Here is a 21,812-nt window from a genome sequence, read left to right as displayed (position 1 = left end):
AATGTATGTGTGATATTTTTATGTAGTAACATAAAGACACCTAAGCACTCCTCATTTTTTTTTTTTTTTTCTTTTTTTTTAAATAACATTTTTTAGAATGTGTTTTATAACAGGAAAAATGCAACCTTAAAGGATAAGAACGAAAAAGGGAAAAAAATGTACAACAAGAATAAACCTGTTGAATATCCAACACCGAGAAAAGATTTTTTCAAAATTAGAAACTACAACACCATGATGCCTCCCCCCAATTACAATATAGGTATACACACCCAATCCGCTCATTGTGTACACATATGTATAGCACATATGTATGTATATATATGTATAGCACATATGTATGTATATATATGAGTGCATTCACGTCTGTTTGCACACGTTTGTAAGAACGCTTTTCCAGACGTGTATTATCATGTAAACATTCGTGTATGAACAAAACCCGTGCATTATCAAAATGGACACCTCTCTCCGTCATCACAAATATGATCATCGCCTTTTTTTTTTTTTTTTTTTTTTTTTTTCCCCTCCATTAATTTCCCCTTTTAAACATTTTCATATTTACGTAGGAAATTACAATTTTTTTAAGAACAACATGGATATGAATTTGTACTATTTATATAACAACCAAACTATTCCAAATAACTTGTATATGTATTACCCGCTAAACATGTTTACCCAGCAACAGTATCATAATGGCTACCCTGATTTTATGTATGAATATAATTTATCACACATTATGGAAAACCATAATAACAATTCTATGGATAATGAAATACACGTAGAAAATAATTTTGGTAATAACTAAATAAACGGGAATACCATTTGCTGATGAAAAAAGTAAATTTGATTACTTGACTAAGAACAAAGATTATAAGAAGAATTTTATATATTCAAATAATTCAAATGAAAATTATGAAGATAGTAAAAACAGTACATGTATATAAATTCACGCACATCGAAGTATCGTAATGATGTAAAAATAGATAAGAAAAAAGAAAAAGAAAAAAAATAAAATTATCATGGGTGAAAAGGGTAGAACAAAACATATAATATAAAAAATAAAAAAGGAAAAGTCTTATTAATTATTAACTAGGAAAATGTTACCATAAGAGAAATATCTCAGAAATAAGTATATATAGAGAAAATATATATACATGTATACAAAGACAAAAAAAAAAACTCTTTTCTCTCTTCTCTCCTCCTCCCATCCCCCATTTGTGTGCATATTTTTGAGAATAAAAAGAAAAAAAAAAAAAGGTCCCTTTCTTTTTTTTCTTTTTAAGCTACATATGAAAATCTGTATTTATAATTAAACAGTTCAAAACAGAGCCGAAAGAGATACATATCCTTTTTGCATTCAGAATTTAAAAAAAAAAAAAAAAAAGAGATCATGAAAATTACGGATCTTTTAACAGTATGTATAGTATTTATTAGTAGACAAAATAAACTTTTTTTTTTTTAAAAAAATTCCTCTATTTTCAAATACACCTATTCTTTTACAATCTCTCTTACTCAAACTCTTTTTCCTCCGTCTTGTTCTTCATCATCATAAACATTGTTATTATATCCTTTTTTTCTTTTTCTTTTTTTATTATAAAGAATTAATTAATTATTTTTTAAATTTTGTGCTTTTTTCTCACCTTTTTTCCTCACCTTTTTCCTCACCTTTTTTTTTTTTAACTAGGCAACCTTGTACATATCTTTGTTTAAATTACTCACGTGAACTCATATTTTTTACAATCTGTTCATTGATTTTGTCTACTTCTCATAGTTTCAGTCCCATCCCTCAGCACCATCACCATGTTTATTTCTGTCTACTCTCATTGATAGTTGTTTATTTCCATTTGTAACTACATGCTTCACTTCCGTTAACATTTATTTTTCCTACCTATGTGTGATTATATTTTTTTAATATATGTAGCTCCTTCATTTTCAAATGTGCACTCATTCATTCAGCTCTTTTTATAGTATATCGTAATTGCAATAATGCGAAAAATATATATATATATATACATACATATACATATACATATGTGAATACTCTGGGCGTGAAGGCCACGAGGGCATGCAGCACCATGTAAAAAGTGTCACCAATGTCGGGCGAACTTCGACATATTTATTTTTCATTCATGAATGCATTTTTAACATTATGAAATTTTATTAAATTAGCCAAATAGTCAAAAAAAAAAAAAAAATATAATAATAATAAAAATAATAAAAAAAAAAAAAAAAAAAAAAAAATCATTGAACTTATTTTATTATTTTTTTTTTTTTTTTAAATAATTTTTGAAGTATGGTAGCTGTATGTAGCTGCCAAAGTTAAAGCAAAAAAAAACAAATGGAGAAAAATAACAAAATAGCAAAAAGATAAAATGGACAAGTGACAAAATAATCAAATGTGTAAAAAGGCTGTGTGGTTAAACATGATAAAAAAAAAAAAAAAAAAAAAAAATATGTATGAGACAAAAAGAATTTAAATTTAGAATTGCAAAAGGTCAAAATTTTTCTGTTCTCTACAAGCATAAATATGTGTAAGAGTAAGAGTTCATATATGTTTTGTATGTGTGCATGGAAAATGTTAAATGTCTGCCGTGATACCTTTTTTCTGTTTATTTCTCCTTTTGCAAATTTGTTAAGTGTCCCAGACCTTTTTTATTAAGATCATTCTGTTGGAAGAAAAAATGAAATGATATTTATCATCATACATACACAATATAAAAGAAAACCTGAAAAAATGGTATACATCATAAGCACATGCATGCATACATACATAAATACATACATATATACATACATATATACATAATAAATTGGTACACAAAAATTGTAGGCACATTTAAAAGATGAACTTTTGAAGTTAGTCTAAGAATTATTACTAGTACACAAATTTGATAATCCTCATAGTAGTCATCGCATGCTTGTGTTAAATCTCCTTTGAGGAAATTATTTTTATACCAATTATTAAAGCATTTCACGTATTTCTCCTTTTTTTCCTTGCATTCTTGAATCTTGGGGAAAGGTTTTTAAATAAATAAGCAATATAGTGGAAGGAATTAAAGTTAAATAAAGAATCAATGATAAGAAAAGGAGATGAGGATATGACAAAACAGTATGTGCAAAGGTGTGTAGCAGTTTATGATCCACGCAAAAGTAAATAACGCTTGAGAAATAATTTAATTCAGGGTGAGCATATATTTACCGCTTCTAAGTGTGCCTTCACTGTATCCTTCGTTGTATCTTTAGTATTCACCATGTTATTCCCTATGACGTGTTCCTTAATGTCTTAAAGGTTTGTTTGTGTTTCGTATGCTATTTTTCTTTTTCTTTCTCTTTTTGTTCCTCTTTTTTTTTCTTTTCCTCCTTTTTGGTTTGTTTTCCTGCTCACGGTATATTACAACTATTTTGTTTCCCCTTGGACAACATAAATGTTTGTATACATCATATTTAAATGAAATATTTTACCGTAGCTTTTTGAACAAATTTAGGGTGTTACATCTGACTCTTTTTAGAGTGATACATGAAAAAAAAAAAAAAAAAAAAAAAAGGTCAAATATGCATATGACATACTGCTCTATATGTAGTTGTGATATATTATTGTATTCCACTCGTAAAAACTCATATTCGCCATTTAAAAAATTAAACTAAATTTAAGCAAAATAAAGAATGACACAAAAAAAAAAAAAAAAAAAAAAAAAAAAAAAATTCCTCAATTGCACAATTTGGCAAATGATCTCGAATATGTTGTTAACATTTATGCGTGTATATATTGTAAACATGTAACCCCAAAATATTCGGTGGAAAATTGCTTACTTGTCACAAAATGCATCGAACGGAATATTGGTCCTTTTAACCTTATATGTGATTTCTGCTATATCTCTGCGAAGGTGAATTTGCAAATTCAGTTCATGTATATATGGCACCTATGTATATATATATATACATCATTTGTTTTTTTTTTTTATGCGTGCTTATCTGTGTATGCAAATAAAAACACATTCATTATATATATAAGAACATCATGTGGAAACAGTGAGAGAATAGCACCAAAAATAAAACAAAGCAAAACATGGCAAAGCAATATAACAAAACGCAAAATAATAAATGTAAATAGAAGATTCGGAGGAATCCAATGCTGATGAAAAAGTACAACGCCACTTTCCTTTTTTTTTTTTTTTTCAGCAATGTATTCACACCAGGAACATTCATTTTTTGAAATGCTTTGTAACTTTTCAAATGACTCGAAGCGTATGAAATAAAATGTACTTTACTAGAAGCAGAACATGTATTTCAATTTTTAATTGTGAACTAAGCCGCAATGAGTATTACATATATATATATATATATATATATATATGTATGCCCCTTCCCAAATGAATGCATATGAAATAATATGCATATAAGAACATTTCTTGGGTTCATTATTATTTTTTTTTTTTAATTACACAATATTATAGGGCTCATTCCTTTCCTTAAATATTGTTTCGTTATCACATTGGATTACATTTTTTATTTTTTTTAAGTTGGTGTAATTCCGTTTTTCATATTTTTCCTTAATGAAGTGATAAGATGCATGGGTTTTTTTTATGGAACACCAAGGAGCGTCGGTTTCTAATAACAAAAGATTTAAGGGTATTTTTTTCACTGCATTTATATTTTCCACAGTTTTTAAGGAACAACCATTTACCCCTATATATACATTTTTGTAAGTGCTTATTTTTTCAATTATCTCCTCCTTGTCTGTAAAGCTATGAACTACTGCTCCTACATCTTCAATTAATGGTTTATATTTTTCCAGAATTTCAAAAAATATATCAGAACAGTTTCTCATATGCAAAAAAATTGGTAGTCTGAACATTTCAACTAATTTCAATTGATATATAAAATATTTAATTTGAATATATTGGGGGCAAAAAAATAACCTGTCAAAATCTAATCCTATTTCACCAATACATACAATTCTCTTGCTATGATTTATTATTTTTTGTTTCAATTTCTCTAAATAATTTTGATCCTTTTTGTCATACAAAAAACCAGGGATTTTAAACACATTCCCTAAAGGTTCACTGGAATTTTTATTTTTTTCGTTGTTTGTCTGAACATTAGTGGAATTTAAAGCATGCCCTTTCGCATCAACAGCATCGTCAGGCTTCTGATTTTCTGGCACTAAATTTTTCCCATTTTTGAAATAGTTAATAAATTGCTCATACTCCTTTTTTGCTTGTTTATCTTTTTCCTGAATAGTATTTTTTTCAGTAAACTCATAGCAGTTAGTTGGGTGTACGCCAGCAGTTAGAAAAAGGAACTTACCCTCAGGATCTGTTTTAAAAATAAATTAAAAAGAAAAACAAATTAGAAAAGAAATTAGAAAACATATTTGAAAACAAATTAGAAAACAAATTAGAAAACAAATTAGCAAAGGATATAATAATATTTTTATTCTGATAGGTATAACAACAGCAAAATTTAACCGTATGTTTCACAAATCTTCAGAGATTTATCAATGTCTTCCAGAGAGCAACATGTTATTATAATCTTCTCAACATTGTTCTTCTTGGCTCTATTCAAAACGCTGTTGCATAGCACATGCGGTTATCAGCAAGGAAAAGGGAGGAAATTGAAATGTAATGTGTAAGCATCGATTTATATATGAAATATGTATTATTTGTTCTTGTATATACATAAACAAGTTACATATATATATGTAACTTATGCACAAACAACGTGCGAATGTGGGCCTATTTTTCCTGTTACTATTGTAGGTCATTCTCATGCTTCTTCTTGTTATAGATTCCATCAAACATCTTATCAGTCAAATTGGATCCTATGTCAATAAATAAATTCTCCTGAACTTCCATTTTCCTTATATTATTATTCTTTTTTAGGCCACGTTTTTTTTCTCTGTGCAACAATGTGTTATTTATAAAGGATATAAAATATCTTATGTTTTTAAATTTTGTAGCAACTTTGGTTTCTAAAAAAATCGCGCACGTATATAATAAAATAACAAAACATTTAAGAAGATAAAAAATCAATTTCATATTTTCATTTTGTTATACATATCCCTTTTTTTTCTTTATATATATTTTCATATCTGTGTTCCTTCATTTATGGAGTATACACAACAAAAACTAGCAACGTCAAATGTTTCATTTGATATATTTAAAAATGTGTTGTGGATTTTTTTTCATCTTTATTCTTAAAGATTGTATATTCGAGAAAAATAAATAATCCATCAATTGACCAATATCTACCACACCTTTGTGGTGTTTTTTTTTTTTTTTTTTATGATAGCGATTAAAATGAAGCGCTCAATTGAAACCTAAAACAATATAAAGAATGTGTGTACGTTTTTAAAAGTGTATGTCAATTTTTGTGTAGTGAATTTTTTTGTCTCAGCATTTCATTTCTTACCATTTAACTGAAAAAAAATTGTTATAGTCATTTCTAAATAATCTAGAACCCAGAGAGTACCGCATTTTCATTTAAGATTTTTAATTCATTCTGTTTCAGTTCTGCAAGTGCTCTATTCTACATATTAGAATGCTTATATAGTATAAGTTAGTGACATTATTTTTTTTTTCTAATAGCAAAAAATATGTGCTTTTTGAATTAGAAAATTTGAAGTGTGGAAAACTAAGAGTTTTATCATTGTTCTAAAGTTTCGTTACATTAAGTTTCCTTATTTTAGTCTTTTTATTTTTACGACATTTTACCTTGACATAATTTTTCAAAATATTTTCAGCCGCGGTAACATACATTTTCAATATTAAAAATGTTTTAAAATAATATATCTTACAAATATAAATGAAAAAAATAATTCCTATTTCAATTACATTATTTTTCATCTGTACTAATGACAGGTTTAAGAAAACAAAACTTCGAAACATAACTGAAAAAGTAATGTAAAAAGTATATCACTGGGTCCATGTGAAAAATTATGAGTTTGTTTCCCACATAAGTATTTTCTTTTATTTAAAGAAAATAAAACATTTGTTTATCACTTGTATAAACGTTCTAAATATCACTGTAATAAACACTTTTCAATAATACTTTTGTCACGTTTTCTGACATGTCTTTTTTTAAGTATTGATGTTAAAATGCGTTTATGTTTAGTGAAGAACAACATTCAAGAGAAGGAAAGCTATGCAAGTGATTTGATACACTGTGCTACATTCAATAGAGATAAGTTAAGACAACCTTTACATTATTTTTAATGGGTTTAAATTGAAAATATTCAAATTTATTTTAAATTCATTTTTTGCTTTCATTATACATCATATAAGATTTGTGTCTTCTTTTTTTTTTTTCGATGAACATTTGAAAGCATTCATAAAAATTTTAAACCTTAAGCCGAAGACTTTTTCTAAACAAGACAAAGTGCCATAGCATTTTTTTTTTTTTAATTTGGCTAATCAAAAAAAAAAAAAAAAAATACATATGTATATATACATATATCTAGCTTTTTCATACTTGGTAAGAAACTCTTTCAAATGCATTTTCATAAAAAGCTGTTTAGCTAGCTGGAAAAAAAAAATGTACGCGTAATAACGGGGTAATTGTTTTAGTTTAATTCTCCTTTTTCAACAACTGTTTTTTTTTTTTTTTTTTTCTTTTCTTAAGTAAATGTTATTGTTTTTTTGTCAAGAACACTTGGTAATTTATAATTTTAAAAGAACAGTATATTCCTCTACATTTCAATTTAAGAAGACGTTCTTTTAAGTCTTTTTTTAAAGAAATATAAAACTTCATTTTTTTCCACAATTTATATATCATTCAACTTCTTGTCGTTCATATATTCCAAGAAAATGAAACTTGTTTCAGCGTCCTCATGTGCTCTATACAAAATGCTATTATTTGTCCTGCTGGTTAGTACTGTACTGGGGGAAAATCATTCGCAAAATCAAGATTTCACTGAAACAGAAAATGCAGCTAAGGCAATTAGGAAGTTATTAAATGGTGAAGTAGACACTATCAAACTAGAAAATGGAAATCAACTGAAAATAAGATCCAGCGAAGAAAAGTATGGTGATTATAACGGAATTAATGATAAAACTAATTATTCATTTGTAAGCAACTCTGAAGAAGAAAGCATTCAAGCAGACTTGTTAGGAAAAAAAGAATCCAAAGAAGTAAAAAGCAAAATAATTCAAGATCAAGAGGATTTCTACATATTGGATGACGAAAGCATTGAAAGCGTAGCAAAAAAATTTACCATGGAACATGGATTTCATGAATCTAAAATTGATTCATTTACACAAAGTCTTAAGGGTATAATTAAATCACTGAATAATTAAGCAGCGAAAATTAATAGGTGCACAGTTAGCTTAATATTATGTGTCACAGCATCTGCATATTTGCATGTATCTAAATTTTTGAGTTCGTTAAAGAAAGTTTTACAGAACTAATACATACCAAATAATCGAAGAGGTTTGGTTTCCTTTTTGTCTTTTTCTGTATTCATTATTAAAATACACAAATTTTTTAAAAAAAATGGAAAAAAACAATTTTTAATAACTACGTCGTATTTTTGCATTTTATGTTTTCGCATTTTTTTATTTTTGTCACTATTTTTTTTGAATATAACTGTGTATAGTTTTTCTTCATGTTTATATGCAAAATAAACAACATATACAAAACTTTAGACATTTGAAAATGCTAATTTTCGTTTTATGTGTATTTTCCTTCAACAAGATATCACTAAACAAATAGTAGCTTAAAAATTTTGAGGGAAAAATTAAAACATGCTCACTTTTTTTAAACTTAACAATTTTTAATTACGATTCTTTTTTCTTTAAAAGGCTGCCTGCCTAATTAAAAGAGTGTGTCTTTAAATGTTTTCTTTTACATATTAACACACATAAGGAAGGGGAGAGGTCAAATTCATTTTTAACTATATTAAATATCACTTGTGCTTAATACGCCTTATGGAATAATGAATATGTCTCTATTATTTTAACACACGTTCAAAAGAAGAAAAAAGTAATAACAAAGTCTCGTCGCTATTGAAAATGATTATAAACAGAATTCTTATTGTAATAAGTTTGTTGCGACATTGTTATTGAAGCTTCAATTAATACTCCGTAAAAAAAAAAAAAGCAAAATAAAAAATATTGGTTATCGTTCTACATACAAAAAGATAAACAAAAATCACAACGGAAAAAGTGCAATGTTAATTTTTTCTAAGGTGTAAAAAATCTAATACACATTCAAAAATTTTCACAAGTGTGCACTATTTGAGATTTATACTTAATCATTTAATTAGAACACCTTTGTGTATTTTTTTGAATAAGACAACACAAAAAGTTTTATGGGTTAAATTTATTTCATATTTACATTCTATATTTTTTTCTTCAATCATTCTTAACTGAATTTATATTCCTCTTGAAAAGAAAAAAATAACTACTAATGAATTAACATATAACATTAATCCTGAAAAGACTCACATTAGGAAAATTTGAGCGCTCTATAGGTACTCTTATTGAATCATGGTAAAACTCTTGCTGAAATATGGGGAAATTATTTCAAGGACATTACAAATATTCAAAAATTTTTCGTTTTTTTCTTCATATTTTATTAGCCACTGTTGAGTACATGAATGTTTAATAAAAGTAGAGTTTAAAAGGGTGTTTATCCTCCATAAATTTATTACTTTAAGAATAATTTTGTTATAAAATTATCTTAACTAAAGAAAGGGGTTCATACATTATAGTTATAGATTAGAAATAGCGAATTATAAGCTGTAATAAATATATTATACATTTTTAAAAATAATTACAGGTGTTACCGTTTATTCAAAAGTCATAAAAGACACGTTACAATTAAAAGGCTTTCTCGTTGTTAAACAAATAAAAAATTTAACATAATACTAGTTCTACATAAAATGTTTGTGCGATGAACGAAAGATTTCATATGAATTACAGTGAAAATTGACAGTGATTAATTCTAAAGAAATTAAACATCATAAATTTGTGCGTAAATTTCCACTTACGACTTTTTTCTGATAAGCAAGTGTATGTACTTAAAATGACAGTCTTAAAATGTGATGAATTGTAAAAACTTTATGAAAAATAAAAAGGGGTTGTCATCATAACTGCCTGTATGCTTTTTAACCTGGAAATGTATCACTTAATAAATATGTTAAATGTAGAGTCAATGATACATAAAATTTACATACACAATGAAGAAATGACATGTTATCTGCACAAAGATTTATGTGCACTTTTAACGGGATTACAAATGATCTAAATATAAATATGAGCTCAGACAAAAAAAAAGACTTCGACAGGAAGCTATAATGGTGTCCAAAAAAAGATTAAGAAGTGTGTCCTATTTTACAAAACATGTTTTTTCCTATTCAATGGAAATATTTGTGTTAATATTGGTACATTCAGTTTAAAAACTATAATAAACATAATTTTTACAAATTTATATAAGCAGAAGTTAAAAAAAATGGGAACTATATGCTCTGTTCCTTATGTGTTCTAGTAGTGGTTTTACATTTGAAATAAACGTTTTCTAAAATTTATTATGTAATTTGCGATAACATATTGCACAATATTATTGTATTAAAATTACTTATAATCGCAAGAAAAAAAAAAAAAGGAATATAATTCACACTTAACATACAATTATATAATTGTTTTTATTGAGTACATATGTATACATATTACCCTTAGATATTAATACAATAAGCCTATTCATTGTTTTATTCTTTCTTATATAAATACATTATTGCATTTTAATTAAAGGAATTTATTAATACTTCGCTAATATTAATTTATTTATAATTACTTTAATTAATTAAATATAAAAATTGATAAACATATTTAATATATATTCTTTCCTTATGTATCTTTTACATTTTAAATCATTATAATATTATTAATTATTTTTATTAAAATGAATTAATTAATTTTATATGATGTTATATAAAATTATTTTCTTTAATTACAGAGCAAAAATATAATTATTTTATTTAATTTTTAAAAAATAACATATAAAATATTTAATAATTGTTTTTTTTATTAATATAACTTTTATTTATAAATTTATTTACATAAATTAAATGTTATTTAAGATATTTATTTTTATTTATATATTTATTTAAAATAATAAATATATATTATATTTATTTAAAATTATGTGAATAATAAATTATTTATTAAAATTTTAAATTAATATTAAGGTATTTTGTTTATTATGTTTAATTTTATACAAATATTTATATATTTAATAAATTAATTAATATACTGTTTTTATATAACTAATTATATTATTTTGCTGAAAATATTATTAATAATTAACTATTTTTACTAAAATAATATAAAAAATATAAATAATATAATGAAACTTAGTTTTATATTGTTTTATAAAATAATTATTATTTTTAGTTAATAATATATATTATTAAATTGCTATTTAATTAAATATACTACTTAATATTATTGGTAATATTTTTATTAAATAATCTCTATATTAAATGCATAAATATTTAACTTAAATATAATATAATTAATTATTTATTTTATTAATTATTCATAGTTTTTTACATTAAATATATATTTATTAAATGTAAATAATTTATAAATTACATAAATAAAATATTAAATATATTATCATTAAATCTTTTTATAAAATATAAAAATATAACGTATATATTTTAAATTATTTATTTTAATCAATATTTTTTTATATAAAATTATATTTATTTTATTTTTAACTAATAATTTATATATATTTTAATTAATATTATTAAAAAAATAAAATTAATTATTTAATTTTTTTTATTTTATTATACTGATAATATTTATTTGTATTAATAATCTTAATTATTATATTACTTTATCTATTTAAATATAAAAAAAGTGAATTTAATAATTAAATGGTAATAAAAATATGTAGTTATATTATAATATTGTATTTTACACAATAAATGTTATAATTTAATTTATTATATTGTATTTACTTTAATATTATTTAATTATTAATTTTTTTTATATATTTTAAATTATAAAAAAATATATATTACTTAAATAAATATTATATAATTGGGCTATAAAAAATAAAATAATTTAAATTTATATTTAATTAATGCTTTATATTTTTGTAATATGATTACTTAAAATTAAATGTACTAATAATTTATTTTTATATAATATATAATTATTATTAAATTAATTTTATTTAATATATAGTTCATTTTAATTAATTTATTTATATATTATTAATATTTATTAATTTATTTATATATTACTATAATATAAATTAATTTATTATATATATTATTTTTAATTTATTTATTATTATATTATATTAATTAATTTAATTATTAATTTATTTTATGTATTATTAATTTTAATTTATTTATTATATTTAATTTAATAACTAATTTATATGCTATTAATTTTAATTTATTTATTATATTTAATTTAATAACTAATTTATTTTATACGCGCCATTAATTTAATTAATTTATTTTATATATTATTTAATTTAATTGTTAATTTGTTTTATATATTATTAATTTTAATTATGACACATATTGTATTTTTTTATTGTTTATTGATAATTAATTTATATACATGTTTAATTCTTATATTTTTTAATTTATATATTATTATTTATTTTTTCTTTTTGTTATTAATATATATTTTTTATTATCCCAAAATTAATATATTCATTTACTAATACTATATTAATGAATTTATTTTTTTAATTAAAAATACTTATGACGTAATAACTTTTATATTTTATTAACTCAACATTATATTTATTTAACACTTTATTTATAAGAAAACAATAAACATATTTTTTTTAATTATGTCTTATGTTTATTTAACAGCATTTTAACGAAAAAAAATTTTTATAACTATTGTTTTTTTATTTTTCACCGCTTTTTACCTTACACATATGGATGATTTGTTTAAAACTATCATTTGTATTATCATTATAATTTATGTATTTTTTTTTGTTTGATTATACTTTTCCGTTTTATATGACTATAACAACGTTTAGTAATATTTATATATCTTTTTTTAATTGTTCGCATGTACCTTATCTTATTAACACATTAGTCTTTTAAGCACTGGAATATGATATATATTATGTAGGTATGACGAAAGCCCCTACGAGTGCATAGTTTAAGAAAATTGTTCAAATATTTGTATTTTCGTATATAGAGAATGTTAAAAAAAATTGTAAATCATTTTTTTTAGTTTTGTTTAAAAAAGTATGCAGTCATTCTATCTTTTATTTTCTTTGTTATATCCTATATTACATTAAATTATATTACTTGGAATCAGAAACTTGTTAACAATTTGAAACGTTTATTTAAAATGAATTTACATGAATATGAATCCTTTAAAAATATATAAATGTAGTCCTTTATTTTGTAAACAGATAAATTTGCATTTATTATTTTTGTCTTTCATCTTACAAATAGAAAGATAATCTTATATACTCTATTCCCTTTATATATTTCACACATAACAATACTTTTTTTATATATATAAAAACATATAATTGAAGGAACATTTTATCATTTTGCAAAAATATATATTGTAGGTACCACAATTTTCTTATAAATATCTAAATGTTTAGCTAAAAAAATTACTGCCCCTTCATTATTATTCATGCCTTGGGGGTAAAAATGAGTAGCAGAAGTTTGGGTTCATATTTATCATGATAACAAAGAGTGTAAATATCATGACAATAAATCTATAAAAAAGGGAACCTCCTTAAATTTACCATCATTCTTGAACACCCTTTTAATTTGGAAATCACAAAAGACATTTCGCGTACCATGTGTGTGTAGTATAATTGAAAAGTCGTCAGTCGTAGTTTCATTACATTCTTTTTTGAACATATATATACTTCTTTTTAGGTTAGCATGGAATTCACAGGCGCGACAATTTTTGTAAAAAAACAAATTATCGGACACTAGCAATTGTTTTCATATGTAATTTGCCATATATTATTTTAAATAAAAATAATAAATAAGCAAATAAGGAAACTTCTGAGTGATAGTATTATGATGAAAGCAAAAACAAAAAGGATATGAAGCATATCATTCAAACATGTTTGTGCTAACGAAGAATTTTTATTTAAATAGATGTTGTTATAATTAAAAAATTAGCCTGAATTCCTTTAACCATAATGATTATGTTATGTTAAACATAACTATAAAATTTTAAATGTTTTCAACACATTTTCATATCAAGCAATGTTAAAAGTTTGCTTACAAGTTACCGATCTTTAAAATTGAAGCAATAGAATCATTCATAATATGCATAAATCAATTTTGAATTCTCACGATGTATTAAGAAGGGGAAAAAGAATATCTGTACATACTCCATTGCACAACATGGAACAGTAGAGACTTAAGTATTCTTAATTCAGTAAGAAATTAAAAAAAGGGAAGAATATTTTGCATTAAAATTTTTTTTTCACATAAATGCGACATACATATTATAGATTACACATTGATGTAATAGCATCTGATAAGTATTGATGCCTATACATAATATTGTCCAACCTTTCCACTTCGAGGAAACCCATATAAAATTAATAAACACAGATTAATAAACATACTTACACTTGTTTACAATTTTATGAATATTTAAACATGCACACTATGCATTTTTAGATGCTATAAAAAGGGTGGGGGATGTTTTTACATAATTAAATCTTTACATGGGTAAAAAAACATGAAGAACAAAAAGAACTTAAATAAATGAAAAAAAAAACACAAAAAATTAAATATAACAAGATTATTTAACTAATTAGAAAATTTTTTGTGTTTTCCAGCATAATGATATTTGTTTTTCTGCAATAATCCTTTACCACTGCATATATAAATGTTAAAACATTTGCCTTAAGATAAAAACAAGACACATACACATAATATCTTAAATTTATGGACAATAAATTAAAGACGTAATTGCAAATGAAATAACACTACATACAAACACATAAAGGTAAAAGTAATTTGTGAAAACATTCTTCACACTCAAAACGGTATTTTATTGCGTAAAACGTGTATGCTATCCTTAAGGTTGTTTTACGTTAGGTCAACTTTGCTGTGAGGAATAAATAAATTTAAGAAATAAAAAATAACAAAGGCAAAAAATGATAGAAGAACGGATGAATTTTTAACTTTTTTATCTATCATGGAACTAAAAAAAAAACAAAGTTCAAGTAATTTTATATATCAGTTGTGCGTTAAACAATGTTGAATATGGAACCAAAAAACAATGCAAATTCTGCACATGGTAAAAGAACAAAAAAACAGTGTTTACTTTTTTTTGGGGGGAAAAGAATAAAAAAAGCTTCGAATATTAGAAAGTGGTTGAGATATTTCGATTTTTATATGGGCAGGTAAACTTTATTAATAGAAAATTTGTTTCCAATTTTTTACTTCTAAGCTTGGACTAATACTTTAATAACCCATAAAAAAGGAATGTAAATACTATTAATTAGTATGTAAAATTTAAAGGGTCTATCCCCCATTACAACATTGCTTCATTTTGGGGATGCATCTATTAATTAATATATAATATAAAAAATGTTTACTATTTTCACATTTATTTTTTCGCCTTGCATTTTATTTTTTGCGCGCTTTAACAAAATTTTATGCATAAATTTTTTTATTTCAGCTCGATTAATGTGTTTTTAAGTTTGCATAATTAACATTTTTTGTTTTCTATTTTTAACCATTTGAACTTAAGATATTTTTAAAATAAATAAATTGTATTTTTGCTTTTGCTTAACCCTTTTTCCGCATCTATGTAAAGTTGTTTTCTGACATGTTTTTTTTTAGATGCCTAATAATGTTTTATCTTTTACAGTAAGCACATATACGGCGCAAAATGAAGATTTTAACAAGAATGTTTTTTTAATTCTATTTTATTTCAACGGACACTCTAAGTTCTTCACGTACTAACCTTGTGTGAAATACATTTTAGTGGCAACTAAAATTCTCTAGACTGGTTTTTCACACATAACGTTTGTCCACAGTACCTCACTTTGGAAATACGTTGTTAGGCATTCAATTTTCAGATCATGGTTTTATAAAACTCAAGAGACGTGTATATTTTTTAATAGAAAAAGTGTATAATGGGTAGATGAATGCTGTTGCTTCTCTCAATGCATTTTATCAACATCTGAGTGTTTTTCCTAGAAACCAGCTTACATATATGTGCAACATGTATTTATGTAAAATAAGCCAAATTAATGTAAACATTTATTGTATTGAAATATGACTACGCCTAAAAAATGTGAAAGAAATGGAAATAAGGACAACGATGAAAAAGAAACAGAATGTGTATCAATTTTTAGTTTCATAACCTTCCAATGGGTAACGAAGTTGCTAAATGATCTTAAAAAGGATGAAATTAAGTTCCCTGTATTACGGAAAAACAATAATGTGACGTATTATGCATATGAATTGGAACAGAACTTAAGAAAAATTAATGTAAGAAAGTGCAATTCTAAACATTTTTATGAAAACAGCAATTTTGTAATAGAACATGATAATAACTCAAAAGATATAAGAGTAAAAAAGGAATATAACGTATATTACAATAATATTGTATGGTCAATTTTTAAAACGTTTAAAGTTAGTATAATTTCTATAATTATTTTTAATATTTTACACACCTTATTTATAATTGTTGTTGGAGGATCTATAGACAAATATATGGTTATTTTAAAAGGTGAAACTATTCCATCTTATCCTGCCATTTTGAATAACTCAAAAGTAATATTTGGACTATACATCGTTATTTTATTATTTTTTGAATTTCTCTTTGATTCTATTTTGAGTTTTTATTATTATGAATTTCTAGTGAATATGGAAATATCATTAATACATTTCCTTTACAAAATTAATCTGTATAGTCGTAACAGTGATTTAACGAATCACTCCTTATATAGAAATAAACAAGAGTTTTCGAATATGCTATCAGATGGAATAGGAAAGAAATTTCGTTATAATAATATTAATGAAAATCCTTCTTGTATGCCTAAAATTTGTACAAAAAATTATGGTGATTCATTTAAAAAAAAACTTTATTTAATCAATTTTTTTAAAAACAGTAAAACGAAAGAAGAAGGGGAAGATATGGAAAAAGAGGACATATCTAATGTAAACATTTATAACATTATGTTTTCTGATACTCCTTCTTTAGCACTTTTTGTTGGTGCTATCATTAGCTTATCTAATATATTTGTCAAATTTTATATATCTTTTTATGTATTTTATTTAAGGATGGGTTCTGATGCTGTAAAAACTGGAGTAACATTGTCGATTGTGTTGTATAGTACAATGATTTTATTTTCATTTTTGCCAAGTCTGTTTAAAAGTAAATATTTAAAATATAGAGACCAAAGAATTGACAATACACATCATGTATTGAAAGAATTTAAATTAATGAAAATGTTTAATTGGGAATCGTTTGCTTTTAATTATATAAATTTTGTTCGGAAAAAAGAAATGATATTCTGTAAAATACGACTTTACTTGGGCACTGTTGGCATTTTTATAAATGCTGTGTCAGCTGATATAGTTGAAGTGGTATTATTTTTTTTGTTTATAAGGGAGAAATTAGATAATCGAAGAGAAGTTAGTTTTAGCTCAATTATCATGCCTTTATTTGTGTACAAGTCCTTAATTTTAAGTGTGTCTAATTTTCCTAATTTAATAAATCATATAATAGAAGGCATAATAAATATTAAGCGCATAAATAAATATGTTAATCATCATTTATATTATAATGATATTAACAACTATTCTAGGTATGTTTCAAAAATTAACTGCTATTTTAATATATCATATGCTCCTACATATTTAGAAAATGAAATAGAAGATTATTCGGGATGTAAAAAATATTTTATCGAATTAAAAAACAAGCTGAGAAAGTGTATTATGTTTTCCTGTTTTAATAAAAAAATAAAACACATAAGTATAATAAATAAGAAAATATTATATGATGTAAATTACAGTACAAGTGAAAGTATGGAAAAAACTTGTTTCCAGGAAACAATTTGTTGCACCCATGATTGTGTTAGTAGTAGTACAGGTGCGAAGAAAGAAAAAAAATATAACAATAGTGAAAATATAGAAGCGAAGAAAAAAAATAATTTAATAATAAAATTAGAAAATGCTTTTTTTGGCACTGCCAAAAAGGGTGATCGGAAGTATGATAAGTATATATTGAAGAATCTAAATTTTAGTTTAGAAAATAACACCTTAGCAATAGTTATAGGAAATGTTGGGTCAGGTAAAACTGCTTTTTTCGAATCGATTTTAGGAGATATTCAATTGATTCATGGCAGTTTATATGTTAAAAATTTGCTGTATAATATGCCAATTTTGTATGTACCTCAGAACACTTGGTTATCTATAGAAAATATTAGATCAATAATTTTGTTTGGAAAAGAATACAATTCACGAATTTATCGTTATGCCATCGAGCAAACTGAGTTATTAAATGATATAAACTCTTTTAAAAATGGTGATATGCGGTACATTAATAATGACCATAACTTAAGTAAAGGACAGAGGGTTAGGATTTCCTTGGCACGAGCTTTATATCATCACTACATGCATGTGCATAAAGTAAGCACTAGTGGTGAGAAGGAATTGCATATAAATCATAATTTTACAAAAAAGAACAGTCTAACTGATTTTTCAAATGATAAGAAAGATAAAACAAATGTAGTTTACGAGGGTGACGTCGTACCCAATGAAGACAATGTTCAAAAATTCCTACAAGAGAAAAACATTTTTTCTTTGTATTTACTTGATGATGTTTTCACATCTCTGGACCCAGCAATATCTAAAAATATTTTTTATAATTTATTTTGCAAAGAGGAAAATAAAATTTTCAAAGATCATTGCAGTTTTGTTGTATCTATGAATGAAAGCACACTTCATAATTTTTTAATTAATGGTCTTTTTGAAAATATTCATTATAAAACAGATATTTATGAGTTAGAAAATTACACTTTAAAACATTCAGGAAATGCATCATGTTATGTAAAAAAAAAAAATGTAAACATACAGAAAAATAGTATTGTCAATAGAGTAAAATTAAATATAGACAACACAAAATTTAATGGGGGGGATGAAATAGAAGCATGCAGTAAAATACATGAAAAAGGAGAACATGAAAAATGTAATAAACTAATGAAAGAGTCAAACGATAATGATTCCTTTAAAATGAATAATATTACTGTGATAGAACCTAATAAAGGAGATATCACAGAGAGTAAATCGTTTTTGGAAAATGGATACATTATTAATGCTAGCAAAAACATAAATGAAATTGCTAGACAAGTGCCACAAGAACAAAATTGTGTAACAGGATTGGATAATAATATGAATACAAATTTATCACAAACTTTACAGAATAGTACGTGGTGCACAAACACGGCTGGTTTTTCGAATGATGAAGGTGAATCATTTTTCAAAGGAAAAATAGAACTAAAAACATATATATGGCTTTTGAATAAAGTTGGGAATGTTATAATATTGTATATAATGATTTTCATGTTTATATCTATATTTACAGATGAAATAAAATTTTTCATTTTAAGTATGATTAGTATGATTTCACGAAATGATAAAAAGTATTCAAATGAAATTCTTCAGCAGCAAGTTAAGTATTTAAAATTATTTGTGATACTGCCAATAATATCATTAGTAGCATCCTTTTTTTGTTTCATGTTTATTATATACGGCACAGTAATTTCAGCAGTAAAAGTTCACAAGGAAGTGTTAATAAGTATTTTGAACTTGCCAATGCATATATACTACAATAATAATTTAGGTAATATTATAAATAGATTTATTACGGATATGTATTCTTTAGACAATGGATTTTTAAAAAGATTTTACAAGTTCATTTTCCTTTTTTTTCGACTTGTACTATCAGCCATTTTACTATTTTGTATGATGAAAGATTCTATTATTATTTTTTCTTTTGTTGTTGTCTTAATATATTTTTTTGTTTTTAAAAATTATTCAAGAGGGTGTAAAGAAGCTCAAAGAGGCTATTTAAGGTGCCATTCTCCGTTATGTAATATATATAGCAATTCTATATTAGGAAAACGCGTAATTAATATATATGAACAAAATTTATACCATTTAAAAATACACGAAGGTTATATAGAGACTTTCAGAAATTATTCTCTTTTGAAGTGGTCGATAACTATATGGGCATCTTTTTATATTAGGCTTATTGTTTTGATATTAACTACTTATTTTGTTATGCACCCTCATATCTTTTTTAATAAAATAGGAAATTTGTATGAAGGCAAAAATTACGAAAGAATTATAAGCACAATTGGATATTGCATTACTTTTTCTTCAAGGCTTGGTGTACTCACAAAAATTCTTTTATGTGATTATACCTTTGTGGAAAAGGAGATGTGTTGTGTTCAAAGACTAGAGGAATTTTCAAAATTAAAGCATGAAAAAGGTTCTTTAGATGAAGATGAAGAAGATGAAGTAGATGAAGTAGATGAAGTAGATGAAGTAGATGAAGATGGAATATCAAAATGTCATGACAAACAGGAAAAGAAGAAAATATATGACAAATCAGCAGAAATTACGCCCCATTTACATCCCACCATTGTAGACAAATATACTATAGATAAATCGAAAGAGAAATATGGCATTTGTCTTGAAAATGTATATGTTAGTTACAAGAAAAAAGTTCTTTTAGATAAAAATAGTAATACATATTGCTATGAAGATGAAGAACCATCATTAAAAAATATTAATATATATGCTTTGAAAAATCAAAAAATAGGAATAGTAGGCAAATCTGGTTCAGGTAAAAGCACAATAATTTTATCCATTTTGGGTTTAATTCCTACTAGTAGCGGGAAAATAACAATAGAAGGAAGGCCTATTAACACTATTCAAAGAAGGGAGAAAAAGACTATGATCACTGTTTTGCCACAGTCTTCATTCTTTTTTCATAACTGGAGAGTAAGAGAATTTATTGATCCTTATAAAAATTTTACAGATGAAGAAGTTGTCGATGCTTTCGATTTAATTGGTATAAGATTGAATATAAATGATTTGAACAAGTATATGTATCAACAAGAGAAAAATACACATAATGAGAAAGAGAAAAAAAATAAAAGAAAGTTTAATGTTTTAGATAACACAATTTCACTGACGGATGATTGCATAAGGTACCTCTCGCTAGTTCGTCTTTTCTTGAATAGGCACAAATACAAATACATATTAATTGATGAAATTCCTATTTTTAATTTTAATACTGTGCATTCCAATTTGAATAATTTCTTAATTGGCAACGCAAAACCATTTAATTATATTATAAAAAACTACTTTCCAGATAACACGGTTCTAATAATTTCTCATGACACACACGCATTATCCTGCTGTGATTTTATTTACGTACTAAGAAATGGAGAAGTAACCCATAGTTGCAGTTCCAAAGATATAAAAACTCAATCTGAGTTAGCACAACTGTTAGAAATGGGTTCCTGATTAGACTATCTTTCAAAATCCTTGATGTGTTAGAAAGTTCTTTTTGGGATCTTAATCAGGCAAAGTCATAGTGGTATTTACATATGCACATGTACATGTGCATACTGTGTTATTTTGATACTTTTCCTATTTCTGTGTTGGGGAGGTGGAAGCAGGAATAGTAAATTCGCACATTTATTACCCCAATCGCTATAAGTTTTAAAAGTTTCTATTGTATCTTTTTTTTTTTTTTTTTTTTTTTTTTTTTTGTAAAGAAAAAACTTCCAAATCATTGGTTATGTTCCTTATTTTG

At 24.5% G+C, this 21,812-nt stretch overlaps 4 protein-coding genes across 4 annotated transcripts, besides 2 other annotated features; 2 read left to right on the top strand and 2 right to left on the bottom strand.

Annotated features, from left to right (window-relative positions):
• Nucleotides 1–96: 96 nt before the first annotated feature.
• Nucleotides 97–259: a sequence feature (contain untaranslatable codon;~hypothetical protein, conserved).
• Nucleotides 260–563: 304 nt separating this feature from the next.
• Nucleotides 564–802: a sequence feature (contain untaranslatable codon;~hypothetical protein, conserved).
• A 1,804-nt stretch (nt 803–2,606) lies between these two features.
• PGO_020320 (hypothetical protein, conserved) lies at nt 2,607–3,250 on the bottom strand (the record flags this gene model as incomplete). Its single annotated transcript, XM_028685852.1, has 3 exons — nt 2,607–2,663; nt 2,874–3,005; nt 3,197–3,250. 3 exons carry the CDS (start codon nt 3,248–3,250, stop codon nt 2,607–2,609), a joined length of 243 nt encoding a protein of 80 aa, XP_028541653.1.
• A 553-nt stretch (nt 3,251–3,803) lies between these two features.
• On the bottom strand, nt 3,804–6,035 carry PGO_020310 (TatD-like deoxyribonuclease; the record flags this gene model as incomplete). Its single annotated transcript, XM_028685851.1, has 4 exons — nt 3,804–3,873; nt 4,440–5,313; nt 5,466–5,566; nt 5,749–6,035. 4 exons carry the CDS (start codon nt 6,033–6,035, stop codon nt 3,804–3,806), a joined length of 1,332 nt encoding a protein of 443 aa, XP_028541652.1.
• A 1,767-nt stretch (nt 6,036–7,802) lies between these two features.
• Nucleotides 7,803–8,291, top strand: PGO_020300 (hypothetical protein, conserved; the record flags this gene model as incomplete). The annotated part of the gene is made up of 1 exon (XM_028685850.1): nt 7,803–8,291. The coding sequence occupies one exon, from the start codon at nt 7,803–7,805 to the stop codon at nt 8,289–8,291; it is 489 nt and encodes a 162-aa protein (XP_028541651.1).
• A 7,961-nt stretch (nt 8,292–16,252) lies between these two features.
• PGO_020290 (ABC transporter) lies at nt 16,253–21,520 on the top strand (the record flags this gene model as incomplete). Its single annotated transcript, XM_028685849.1, has 1 exon — nt 16,253–21,520. One exon carries the CDS (start codon nt 16,253–16,255, stop codon nt 21,518–21,520), a length of 5,268 nt encoding a protein of 1,755 aa, XP_028541650.1.
• Nucleotides 21,521–21,812: the final 292 nt, after the last annotated feature.

This window comes from Plasmodium gonderi (genome assembly GCF_002157705.1).
Source record: "Plasmodium gonderi DNA, contig: Chr02, whole genome shotgun sequence".
NCBI classification, from domain to species: Eukaryota; Apicomplexa; class Aconoidasida; order Haemosporida; family Plasmodiidae; genus Plasmodium; species Plasmodium gonderi.
The sequence above is the reverse complement of the archived record's forward strand: the minus strand, read 5'-3'. Positions and strand labels throughout refer to the sequence as shown.